Source organism: Egretta garzetta, unplaced genomic scaffold (assembly GCF_000687185.1).
Source record: "Egretta garzetta isolate BGI_Z169 unplaced genomic scaffold, ASM68718v1 scaffold193, whole genome shotgun sequence".
NCBI classification, from domain to species: Eukaryota; Metazoa; Chordata; class Aves; order Pelecaniformes; family Ardeidae; genus Egretta; species Egretta garzetta.
Window position 1 is genome coordinate 1244917 of NW_009259117.1, and position 12920 is coordinate 1257836.

The following is a 12920-nucleotide window of genomic DNA, read 5'->3' on the forward strand; positions in this document are numbered from 1 at the left end:
GCAATCAAGAAAAAAAGCCCGAAAAAAACATGGCCCCATGGGTGAGTCATTTGGACAGTTGGAGGGAAACAGGAGGCCGGGGGCATGAATGCGAACTAAACAAAGTTTAACCACCCCTCCTTCTTCTCCCCATGCGCAAAATGGAAACCTTATTATATGATTCACTGTGAATCAGTAGATTGAATGCGATCATTATGAGTAAATGATAGCCGGGGCTCCGCTGGTCTTTTCTTTCCTAGAGGCAAAACTATAAAATATGAAGGATATAAATGATCTTCTCTCCGCTCCCTCATAAAGGACATTCAATCAAAGCCGCGCTCTGTCTCGCTCCCCATTCCTTTGGTCCCCTTGAATTCCACAACGATCAAGGTAGATTATGGCGAGTCCCGGTTTATTTGTCTTCACGTGCTTGTTTATTGGCAAAATGTCACGAAACGTAATTTGTCCCAAATTCTTTAACATGAGAAAATACTTTGTGGTTGAAGGAATCCATGCTGGTACCGCCAAGGCGATCTCTGATGCTCAGAGCAAGTTCATTATCATGCTATTTTACAGTGTTTCCATGTTTACTCCTCATTTCTCAAGAGCCTTTTACATATCGTTGCATAAGAAAAGGATTTCGCCAGCTCTAGTTATGAGATTTCCTAGATTTTTTACAGGCGGAGCCGGTTTACAAAAGCTGTATTGTTTGACTGCGGTCTGGGTTTCCATTTGGGGTAATTATTGTATTCCCAGTCTTCTTCTAATCATTTGCTCACAAGGACACAGGTTTTTTTTTTTCCTCGCCTTTTGAAGAAGATGAAATACTCCAAACTTGCAAGACCATTGGAATAATCCCCCCGCTTCTTTGCCTATTGTGTAAAAGCTATTCCTTACATCTCTCTAAATTGCTGGAAAATATGTGATGGAAAGGATGGTAAGAAAACATACAGAGCAGAGCAGAAGAGAAACGCATGTCACCGCGTTTTGCAAAAACCTTGTAAACTGCAAAAGTCCTGATTGAAGTCTGTTCCCAATAGAGAGGTCTATGTGAATGTCGGGGGAGGGAGTGTAAGGACCAAACACAAAACAAACCCGCTTTTCTGAAGGAAATACGTCTCAGCCAGATAATAATCAGGTCTTGAGGAAAAACAAATTGAAAGTTCATAGAAGGAAAAATGAAGGGCGAGCGAACGCCTGCGTGCGGCAGGGCTGCATCCGTGCGGACGGGTTTCTCCTCCAGCTGCTGCCTCCCGCTGCACAGCTGGAGGAGGGCCGGGAGCCGCGGCCCCGCAGCAGAGAGGGGCTCAACCTGCAGGCACCGGAGCTGAACTCGGCAGGTCTCCTCTTTCCAGCACCCCTTTTTGGACTTTGCTGCTGGTGTCACCCAGCTTCCCAAGGCAAGACTGCCTCCCCCCACCTTTCATGTGCCTCTGCAGAACCCGAGGCCCAAAAATATCCCCCTAAACTTGTGAGGAGCAGGATTGGGGCAAACATTTCTATTCTTCCTTGGCTAAGATGGTTCAAAAGTGCTTGTCTTAAGCAAAAACCTGCCAGTTAGGAAAACACATATTCATGCGCATATGTATAGAAGGATTTTAATTTCCCTGTGCAAAGGAAACTACAGCTGAACAGCAGAGTAACTGGTGCCCGGTATCTTTCAGATTCTGTCTGTGGAAAAACAAAACAACATCACACTCCTGCAACTATCAAAGCCATCCGCAAGTATTTGAAGCTGTCCTGATGATATGTAACCTCCTGCGTAGGAACTCCAGCGCCTTATTATTTTGGTGATGTGATCTCACCACATCCTTTTGCTGAGTGGCAGCCGATGGCTAGATATGATACTGGGAGTTACGTCATTCTAATAAATCAATGTAACCAAACAATTTCACTGCCAGAGGAGAAGGGAAAAAAATCCCAAATATTTTGTAGGGGAACTGAATTTGTCTTTTAGAAAGCTTATGTTCCTCTCAGACTTTCCATCAACTGCAAGCATAGACATAATCTAAAATGTTCCTGGCTTGCCCGCTGCTGGGCTGATTAGCTTTTGGAACAGAAGAGATAACATTTCTAGACATTGGTCTGCCTTGCACTGCCTTCACGTTATTCCCTGCATATGTGGTTTTGACATTATTTATGTAGCAAGTGTGGGCTCTCTGTTGGTGTTGGGTCACTTCGCTTTTCAACAGCTGGATTTTTTTCTGTCACTCAAGGCAGAACTTCTTCCAGCCTTTCTAACAGCATCAGACTTCTCCCTGCGATCCATGGCTTGGAGGTGTGACACCCTCCCCGCAGCCGCGCATCCCTTGCTCTGGGCCCAGGCTGGCCCAGAAAGGGCTGCGGGTGGCTGTGGGGTGCCCAGACCAGGCGTGCAGGCTGCTGCCCACCCCCTCCCACGTCGTCAGTGCGGACCATGCTGTGGGGGGGTCAGATCCTGCCACCCGGGGCGAACTCCACTGATTTGGGGTGGCACCAGGGTCAGTTTGTCCCCTGCTGTTAATGGTCCCGTTAGACTTGGGCTGCATTTGGGTGGATTTGAGTTTTACTTCTGAGACAACCTAAGGGACGCCAACAAAGTGCTCTTACTTTTTCCTTTTTCTATAAAATCGCGGGAGGGACAATGAGCTATGGTGCCACATCAATAACACAGAGACACGAAGAGGAGGCTCAGTGACAGCAGGCAGAGCAGGGGTGTGTTCAGGACACGGTGTTACCTCTTACGTTTGCTGGTGGCCTTCTGCAAATTGTTTCACCTTTTATGCTGATGTCTCCCGTCAGAGTCCACCCCTCACTAGTTCCTAGCATAGCTGTAAGCCCTGGCTGTAGGTTATATTTGCAGATGCACACACACGCACCCTTCCCATCCCGACTGCCACGCTGTGGCTGCTGGTGCTGGGACGTGGGGGCAGATCTCCATTTGCTTGACCCAGCAGTAGCTGTTTACAGGGAAAAATCATGTGCAGCAGCCTGACAGGTAAATTCAGGTCCTCCTCACTCGCCGACACAAGTAGCTAAATACTGGTGATGTATAAAACCAGGGACAGAAAAAGAAACGCCACAGGATTGTACACAGAGCTGACAAGGGAGGGGAGCAGTAAGTTCCCTGGCAGTGACAAGGAACACCTCTGTTCAGTTGAGATTTTGAAAAATAAAGGGGAGAGAGGGAAGAAGGAAAAGAAAAAAAAATGAGAAAGGAGTACGATGAGCATCTTGGAAAGTCACCGGAAACTTCGTTCTGAGGAGTAAATCTGGCTTGTTGTGATCCCCTTTCAGCAGGGCTGGCTGGGAGCCAGCTGGGTCCCCTGGAGCCCCCCTGGCCTTTTTGTCTGGAGCCTGGGAATCTGTCTGGAGCACAAGGCTGGGGGGACCAGACTTGGGTTTGCATGAGGGATTGGCTTAGGCAGTGGCCGTGTAGAAGAAAGGGCATTTGCAACCCTCAGGGCCTTGGGAGTCCTCCCCTGGGGCTGGTGGGTGGGCAGGGGAGCTTCCCCTCGCTTTGGGGGCAGCTGGGGACAGGCTGGGGGGGAGGTGAGGGGCCAGGGGAGCAGGAGGAAGGAGGGACAGCCTGTCCTCAGGCCTGAGATGCCAGAGCAAATGGGGTAGGATGGAGGGGATTGAGCAGAGCTCTCTGGCCCCTACCCCACCAGCCTGTGTGAGGTGTCCCAGGGTGTCCCCAAGGTATTGCTGCAAGTAGAAAAATACCAAATAAAATGAAAAATCACTAACAAGCAGAACAAAAGCAAACTAAAAGCCTCTGGCATTTCCCCTGCCCCTCTAGCCCTGCCTTCCCGCAGACCTCTTTTGGAGTGATGAAAATGTGGGCTCGGAAAGCTCTCTGTCGATCCAGAGATATTAATCAGCATCTTTCCAATACTTACGGATTTTCATGAGTCGTTGAACCCTTTCCAATGATTTTGTTCTCTTTTTCCGACTCAGTTACCCTGGTACATTATTCTGCCCTTTTTGTGTATTCCCCTCCGGCTCCCTGTTATGACCTTTAGGGATAAAATTCAATTTATTTGGCTACTTCACAGACAAAATCTAAAGCCTGCCTTAATTTGTAGTTTACTAGCCCTCTGATGTGAGACTACATAGAGAGCCCCTATCTGATCAAACGGCCGGTACCTTGACACAGCCCAATTATGTGAAAATATATCCTCGCTTATCATTTCAAACATCGTATAAGCGGAGAAACTGAAGTCTCTCCCTGTCTGTTTGATTTTCCTGTTCAGACACATTTGTTTAAACAGGCACCGTGAGACTTTTCTGTAATCTTACTTGAAGGAGTTCAAAAAGTGTTTACGCCTTGAAAGCCCCGAGCCAGGTGACAGCGGCCGCCCCCAGCCCGCTCCCAGCCGGGCAAGGCAGGGAAGGGGCGAGGGGGGGCTGAGCCCTGCAGCTGTGCAGCAGCATCCTCCAATGCTGCCCACCCGGACCGACCCAGCTGCCGATGGTACCTGCACAGCCCTACAGAAATCCCTTTCCTGGACCAGGCTCATGCACTCACCCTTCCCTGCTCAGCCTCAAAGCTTTCCCTTACCCAGTGCTGCTGCATCCCCCCCATGGCAACCCTCTTCCCATGCCCTGCAGCACCCCCCATGTCTGCTGCATCCCCTTTCCTGACCTGGCTCTGCTTCACCCCCCTTCTTGTCCCAGCCTCCCTCCATTTGCTTCCCCGACTCTGCTCAGCCCTGTAAGTCCTGGCCACCTCCAAGGTAGTACCCGCTAGACAGGGAAGTCATTAAAGCAGCCAGTCCCCAAATGCTCATCATCCAGCCCATGTCTACAACACACTGGAGCTTCCAGGCAAAAGCTGTCCTGTTACGCCTTCCACTGCTGCAAGGCCAGACATTTCCAGGGAGAGGAGGGCTGGTTTGGGGTCTCACCGCACAGCTCCCCTTGCTGTCCTTCATGACCCTCCTGTGACAGAGAGCTGTCTGCATCCCAGCGCACAGGAGCTGTCTGAAGCCACACACCCCGCTTCTCCCAGACAGGGCGAAAGGTACCACCTCTCCCCACCATCCTTGCCTGGGCCAGCCTGCACCCACAAGGCAACAGGCTTGGCTTCTCCTTCCCATATTGCTTCCCAAGGGAATACCTGATGAAGGACGGCAGCTTTAGGGGGCATTGCATTCATATTTGCTAAAACGATTGTGTGGAATGCAAGGAGCAAGAGCAAAAACATTTTCCAGCTTGAGGTGAGATACAGAAGCTGGATCAGCTGTAGAAATCAGTGATCTATCAAAACAACAGGCTATTCCAATTCTTTGCCCAAAATGCAGTGACCCAAACCCTCTGTAGCTCCTCCCTTCCCTTCCCTTCCCTTCCCTTCCCCTCTCAGGTTTCAGATTGGTCCCTGGGTGCCTGTAAAGGACTTTTTCAACTTTCTGATAATTTCATGGGAGTAGGTCTCATTGAAATCCACGGCACACTTAGAGTGGAGCATATAAAACAGACCTTGGGGATTTTAAGTGTTCTTATGCTTTCCCTTTCTAAGGATCTGCAATAATCTTACCTTTAGTCATTTGACAAAATTCATTTTCTGCTGAAGTATATGCAGAACCGGTAAGACAAAAAAAACAAATTAAGTACAATAAACAGCCGCTGCTTTCGAAAGAGCATATCTTCGACTAATTTCCTTCTTTTTACTCTTTTAAACCCTTTTTTTACCCTCAGGTGTAAAGATGCAGCAAACCCTACTTTTTCCTGAATTAAAACTATGGTCAGTAATTTTGTTTGATGCAGGAGATTTCCTCCTTTTCCTCTGAGCTAGTTGTATTTACATTTGTGTCATGCTTTGGAAGGCTGATGTAAAGCGCTGACTATGTCTTCCATGCTGCTTCTATGGGATTCTTTAAGTTAAACTTGGCCTGAAAGGAATCAATATAGGAACATGTGAGGCGCTTGGTCTTTTATTTAGCAGCGCTGTCAGTTTGCGTGGTTCAGAAAAACAAATCGCTTGCAGCGGGAGGGAGGAACCTGTGCACGTGTCAGAGTGCGGCAGAGATACTAACAGCGGAATCAGCCAGAGGCTTCTCCAGGCACGAGGATGTAGGAACCAGCTGGGATGCATTCCCTGGCTCAGCACTGTAAGAGCAGCGTGTTATTTAAAGATTAGCTTGCAATGACGTTTTTCAGGTATCTTTACGGGAGCTGGTGAAAGGACTTAACCTGATTTCTAAGTAAAATACAAAACAAAACTTGACAAGCCCCCTTCTGCAGGGTGCAATCCTTAAACACAGAGTGCCCCAAGTTCCTGCCTGGGTTGGTGGGAACCAAATGATGGGGAGCACTTGCCACTCTCTCCATATGGAGCCAAGCACTTATTCCAACCCAGAGCCCGTCTTCACTTAAAGGAGGGTTGCGTTGGAAAAGCACCAGGGCCCAAGAGCTGCTCTTAATTTGCATATGAGAGCCCAGCCTGGAGGTGATGCAATCTTGCAGAAGGCAGTGAATCCATGCAATGGTCAGGCTTGATCACAGCGTTCTGGTTGCATTGCTTGAAACGGAGGATTTTGCTCTGGGAGTTGCAGTCTCCACATCTGTCACCACCCTGAGAAATTTCTGGGTTCATTTATAATGTCTAAGGAGTGATGGGAACATCAAATTGCTTCATATGTCTTCCTATATCCATTACAGGCCATTGCATTTCATCCACTTACAATAGTGTTGAGTTCAAAAAAGTGTGTATTTGGATAAAAGATAGCTTCCAAAAAGGTAGGCGTTCTTAAGCTGGAAATACTAAGTCATCACTGAAATTCAGAGACTATTTTAGTAGTTAATTATCCGTGCAGCAAGAAGCGTGTTTTGGTTCCAGTGTAACTCTCCGTCTTCAGCTTCTGGCTGTTGTTCCCTGTGACTATTCCTGCTAAATTAAGTGGTGCACGATCTTGCCTCCTATAAGGAGATGAAACCCTCTCTCTTGCTTCCTTTTTGTACATGTCACCATCTGGAGCTGTTTCTCCAGCTGCCTGCCTGTGTCCTCAGCCTCTAGACCCATCTGTGTAGGTCATGTTGACACTCACTCCAATGTCAGTGTATCTTTCTTAAAGTACAGGCATAAGACCTGGGTTTGTTATTACATCAACTTGGATGGTGTACAGTGATGCTATTTGAGCCTGTTACTACCCCGTGCTTATGCTCCCCATGTCTCAACATCGGTAAACTTCAGGTCTATCAACGAGCAGTCATCCTATTGCCCCAAACAAGGACAACCTCCTAGGAGCATCCGTGCCGACTGCACTTGTGAATTATTTAGGTGGTATCATGATTTACTCAAGGAGCTAGGCTTACAGGGCTTCCTGCAGTCCTCCGTAGGGCCTGAGAGGTGGAGAGGGATGCCAGTTGTCTGCAGATGGGCCTTCCCTCTGCCCTGGACACTAGCCTTGAAGGGGAGCCCCATGAAACAACTGTAGGCCATGTTTGGATATGGAGTCACTTCTGCTCCTCATGCATGCCTAAAAAAGATCATGGGATTCACCACAGCTCAAAGATACATGAAAGGACTTTTTCTTTGTAGATCTCTGAGCTAACATCCACAACTATTACGCTTGATTTCACACCCTGCACTGGGTTATCCATCACTTTTCCTCCTTCTTTTAACACATCTGTGAAGTTTGTATGCTTAGGGTACCTGCCGGCTGGGTGGACAGGAGCCATTAGATAGGTTGTAATACCAGAGATTCTGATTAAAACCCACGCAACACATATTATCCACTTCTGTGGAAACATATATGTACTGCGGGCCTCATATCTTCCTTTTGCTTTTCTTCTCCCAACATTTGAGACCAGCAGCTTGTTTGGAGGTGTATGTCCCACAGCGGAGGACCGTGTCCTCGCTCTGTCTCCATGGCCTCCCTCGCTGGGTGCTTGGCCCCAGCCAGGCACAAAGCCATCGGGGTGTGCTGCAAATGCATGGGCTGCTGTCACCTGGGGTCAGGGCACGTGTGCCAGAGGGAAACAAAGCTGGGATTTGGTGCATGAAATATGGAATTGGCTGCCCTTGCTTGTCGTCCTTATTTCTTTGCATCTCAGAAAGAAATCTGGGGAGCGAGGATCAGGAGGAAATGGTGGGAACTCCCGGAGGGGAGAGGATGGCCGTACTTGGCAGTAGCAAAGCCTGGTTTCCAACATCACAGGGGAGGTCCTGTTAAATTTTGGTCCTTGATGTGGTCAGATATCTCTGTTTAAGATGGACTGCCCAGCAGCAGGGTGGGCAAAACCCCAGCAATGGTCTAGAAGCAGCTGATGGGAGTGCAGCAGGAGAGGCATGGAGCTTGAGAGCGCACACTTGGCTTCACTGAGGTTTTACTCAGTTTCATGGGCAGGCCCATTGGGCTTATTCACATCACTGAAGGAATAGCCAGGATCAGGGAAAGGCATTGCTTTTCACTCTTGAGTGTTTAGTGGAAGGTAAACCCAGAGTTTACCCACTTCATCCTGGAATACAAACAGGCAGTTTCCTAGTTTTTTGTTTGTTTGTCTGTTCTGTTTTACTTTATCTCACTTTCTATTATAACATCCCTGCCACTCCTAGATTGAAAGGGGCAAAGGGACCTTAACCCAGGACTCAGTTCTGAAGTACAAAAATCCTTTTTCTAAATACTGAAGTCCATTGACTCCTACAAGGGGCTTGTTTTGGTCCTGTTCACTGTGATAGTAAAACCTCCCTGAAATTAGTAAATGCCAGCCTGGAGCGAAAATCAGCTCAGGCCAGAGGAAATAATTTTGTCTGAGTGGTACTGGGTATGGGCTTCAGTAACAGTTAGAGGAAAAATATGGTAACACTTAAGAGTTCAACAACAAACAAGAGCAAGCCATCGACTTGCTGCAGTTAGTGCAACCCCCTTGAAGTCTACGAGACGAGCGCATGGGAGCTAAGAATCTGGCCCTCTGTCTTATGGGCAGTCTTGGATCAGATAACACAGATGTGTTAGATTAAGGACAGAACCTTATAAAATAAAGCACTGACTGCACTGGGAAAGTCCTTTTTGTAAATCCACCCATTAAAACATTAAACGGCAAAACAAAAAAAGGCATAAGGCAGAGCAGAGAGGTAAATCAAAAGAAAAAGTGGATGTACCCCTCTAGATTTACACTCTTTAGACTTTTTTTTTTTTCCCTGTCTCATGCACCCAACTGGTTTAAGGGTCTATTCTCTTTGTGGTACATGCATGCACATAACTACCATTGATGTGGAGTCTCCAGGTGATTTGATGTGCATTCCACATAAGGCATGGTGTCAAGTATATGATCCCCACACAAAAGAGCTGCCAGAGAACCACTCTTTGGGATAGGTTTTTTTTTTTTTTAGATTCCTTTGCTCCACATCTAGATTTTAGCAGATCAGAGTGCCTAACCAAGCAGTGGAACTACCACTGCTACTCTTTCATTAGCTTTGATCTGTGTAAATTTGGCAGGGAGCGGCGGGGAAGTAATGGGAAGAAAGTTTTCAAGTATGGGTGCAATCTTGCAAAATGCTGAATGTTTCATAGCATAATCCTAGGAAAGAAGTAAAGGGACTTAGGGATTTTTAGCAAATCAAAAGAGGAAAACAGGAGTCAAAATGGGTGCTTGTGGAACACATGAGTTGAAGGCATTACTTCACACATCGTTGGATCATCTCTAGCTAAGTGGTTTTAGGTCTCTAGTGTGACTCATTCTGGCTGCCAAGTTCGGAGCAAGTCAGCTCTTCTCTCCTTTGGATACAGCAAACCCAGCTATACAGGCCATTGCAATTCATGTGAGATACTGAGGTTCAACAAAAAGAGCGGATGGCTGTAACTATGCCCAGCAGCTGCTTTCACAGAGGTCTCAGTCACAACACCATAAGTCAGGATGCACCAAGACTTACTTTAAGGGTGGACTAAAGCTGTATATCAGGCCTGGAACTTTCTGTTCTGGTTTGATATTGCATCCCTCCCCAGGAAATACAATCATTTTTTGGGAGGTAGGAATTTTGTGCAGCAAAGTGATTGGTGGCTTCTTCAGATAAAACCAGTGTTCCACGTTGGCAATGCCCAACTTCCCTGCATTTCAGAGAGACAGACCAACAGCCTTCATCGCTCCAGGTTTTTTCTCTCTCTCTCACACACACGTGCAGTCCACAACTGAGCCAGCTTGAAATTGTGATAGGAAAACTTCTAAATCAGTGCTAATTTTATCATGTCAGCAGAATTGTCCTGTTTTAAACCAAATGAAACCTTGGTCCTCTTGGACCAACATGTATGTGTAAGTCATTTCAAGTTTTCCAAGCCTGCCTTGCTGTTTGCTGTTGTTCTGCTCTCCCAAATGTCCTGTTGGAACAGGGGAGCAGGGGGCTAGAAGAAGGGATGAAGGGTTCGGGGAAAACTGGGGTGCAGGGTTTGAGGGAATGAAGGGAGGATGCAGAGGCAAAGAGTTTGTGGCAGGACTGGCATGGGCTGAGCAGAATTTCGGAAAGAAAAAATGAGGAGGTGAATAGGGATGTGCTGTACGTTTGCTTTCGTGGGGGAAGAGGAAGAGGGGAAATGTAGATTGTAGGGAATGTTTTTTATAAGGAAACTGAGCAGGAAAGAACTGCACATATGGTAACAGTCCTCTGAGTAGATCTAGCTGCTGTATGAAACAAATTTTCATTGAAAAATGTGCACTTGGATCAGCCAAAATCAAATGTTATCAAATCTGCATAATTTTTTCAGTCAACCTCTTCTCTTTCTAATTCCGAAGACATCAAAATATTTTTTTTCTATTCAAAACTGCTTTTTATTTTAACACTTGTCACTCTCTTTTTAGCTTAAGAGAAACTAAAAAAGTGAAACTCAATTTTCTGTTTGAACAAATTGCAGATTTTATTTTTTTTGTATGCCAAGAGAGATTTTAAATTAAAATCCCTCCTTCTCTTGTGAATTTTTGCAGGCAAAACATAGATGATTTTCACAACACCCTAGACCCTTCCTCCTGCAGCAGAACTTCCATCTCTGTGTGCATCTTTTCCATTCAAATAATTTAGGAGCACAACAGGTTTGGATTTCTATAACGAACCCCCAAACACACGCTGTTAGGATCATCCCTGTACCAGAGATCGGACGGATGGATGTTTTCAGATGCTGAAACAGAAAACACGTTTCAAAGCCACCGTTTGCCATCTGACCCTGTACCTCATGGACTCTTAGAAAGACAGAACTGCAAGCAGAGCTGCCTACGCTATAATTTACAAAAGCCACAAGGTGCCTTATCAGTTGCCAAAACACTTGAATTTGGTATCAATAAACACTGGCAGGAGCCAAGGGGCTCCCCTGTCTGGGGGGGTGAGGATGCTGAGATGCGGCTGGGGAGCAGGACCAGGCGATGGCAGAGGCTGGGAAGGGGAACTGCCGAGTGGGGACCAGGGAGAGCTGAACTACCAAAATGTTTGTTACCTGCTTCTCCATGTTCGTCCGCAGGGCAGCGGTGCAGTGGGGGAAGCTTAATCCAAGCAAATACAGAAGCAAAGAGGAAAAATTATTTGTGGTTTCTGATCCAGCTATGTCATGATTTAAAGAATGCATGTAAATACGAGCTACAGCATTTCCATAAATGTTGTAACTTTTCTAGGTGAAGTACCGGGGCAATGCCGCCTCAAACTGAGGACTGAATTTCTCTTACACAGATTATTGTCATTCTTTTAATAATCCAAATGAAGGTGCAGCCATGTTGTATATTGTGGTTTTGAGCATCATTTTTATGACACACATCCCTATCACACACCAGCAGGGGACCAGTAAAAGATATTGCTTCACTGGTGCAAGTGCATTGCAGGAGGATTTACACCTAGATATCCCCAAGGACTGTGGGACTGTGTTTTGCTTTTAATTCTTTGATTTAGCAAAATCAGAAAATATACAGAAATGAAACGTCAGTTAGTGGCAGCATTACTGGTTAGCTAGCCTGAGCTACACACACCTGGAGGAAGCGTTAGACATTTTGTAAACAAACATTTTCTTTTAAAAAGTCAGGTTTGGAAAGGAACATGGCAGAAAAACTCATACGTATCCTGATAGTGTCAGAAATGCGTTGACACTTTTTTATTTTTTTAATCTCTCTCTTTAGTTTGAATACTAAACCCACAATTTTTCATGAAAAGACATGATCGATCCCTGTCCTGGAATTCATATGCTTCACTCAGTTATTCCTCATTTGGACATAGCTTGTCATTTAGGACAACACAGCTACTTTTTTCTTAGCAACGAATAGGATGACAAGAAAATCATAGAATCACAGAATCATAGAATGTTTTGGGTTGGAAGGGACCCTTAGAGGTCATCTAGTCCAACCCCCCTGCAGTGAGCAGGGACACCGCTAACTAGATCAGGTTGCTCAGAGCCCCGTCCAACCTAGCCTTGAATGCTTCCAGGGATGGGGCCTCCACTACCTCTCTGGGCAACCTGTGCCAGGGTTTCACCACCCTCATTGTAAAGAATTTCTTCCTTATATCCAGTCTAAACCCACCTTGGTTTAGTTTAAAACCATTACCCCTTGTCCTGTCACAGCTGGCCCTGCTGAAAAGATTTTCTCCATCTTTCCTATAGGCCCCCTTTAGGTATTGCTTTGTGTGTGGATAGAAGACAGGGGAATAGTAGAAGTTGTATGCAAGATCTAGAATTTTCTTCCCTGCCCCAAAGATTATTCTGCAGAGAGTTTTAACAACTCTTTTCAAGTGAAGGTTTTCAGTAAAAAAGGATGAATTATTCCTTCCCCTTTTGGAATTTCCATTTATTCTTGCAGCTACACAATATCAGCAGAGCAGTCTCCATCCTCTCCAGCTTTAAACTCCTGTAGGTTGACCCCGCTAAGAGCTACCAAGGCTGTAGGTGACCAGTAAGCCAGCTTCCCACTGCTGGGGGGAAATTATATGAACTTCTGTTAAGCAACAGTGAGCATTTTAGGTCACCATTGGCTTACATCCATACCAGCAACCT

The 12920-nt window shown here is 46.3% G+C and overlaps 1 protein-coding gene across 1 annotated transcript in view; it reads right to left on the reverse strand.

Moving 5' to 3' along the window:
* MSX1 (msh homeobox 1) overlaps nt 1-11393 on the reverse strand; it is an 18551-nt gene extending 7158 nt beyond the window's left edge. Inside the window, exon 1 of the mRNA XM_009635516.1 lies at nt 11382-11393. Within this exon, the coding sequence (XP_009633811.1) occupies nt 11382-11393 (12 nt within the window). The remainder of the gene's footprint in view (nt 1-11381) is intronic.
* Nucleotides 11394-12920: the final 1527 nt, after the last annotated feature.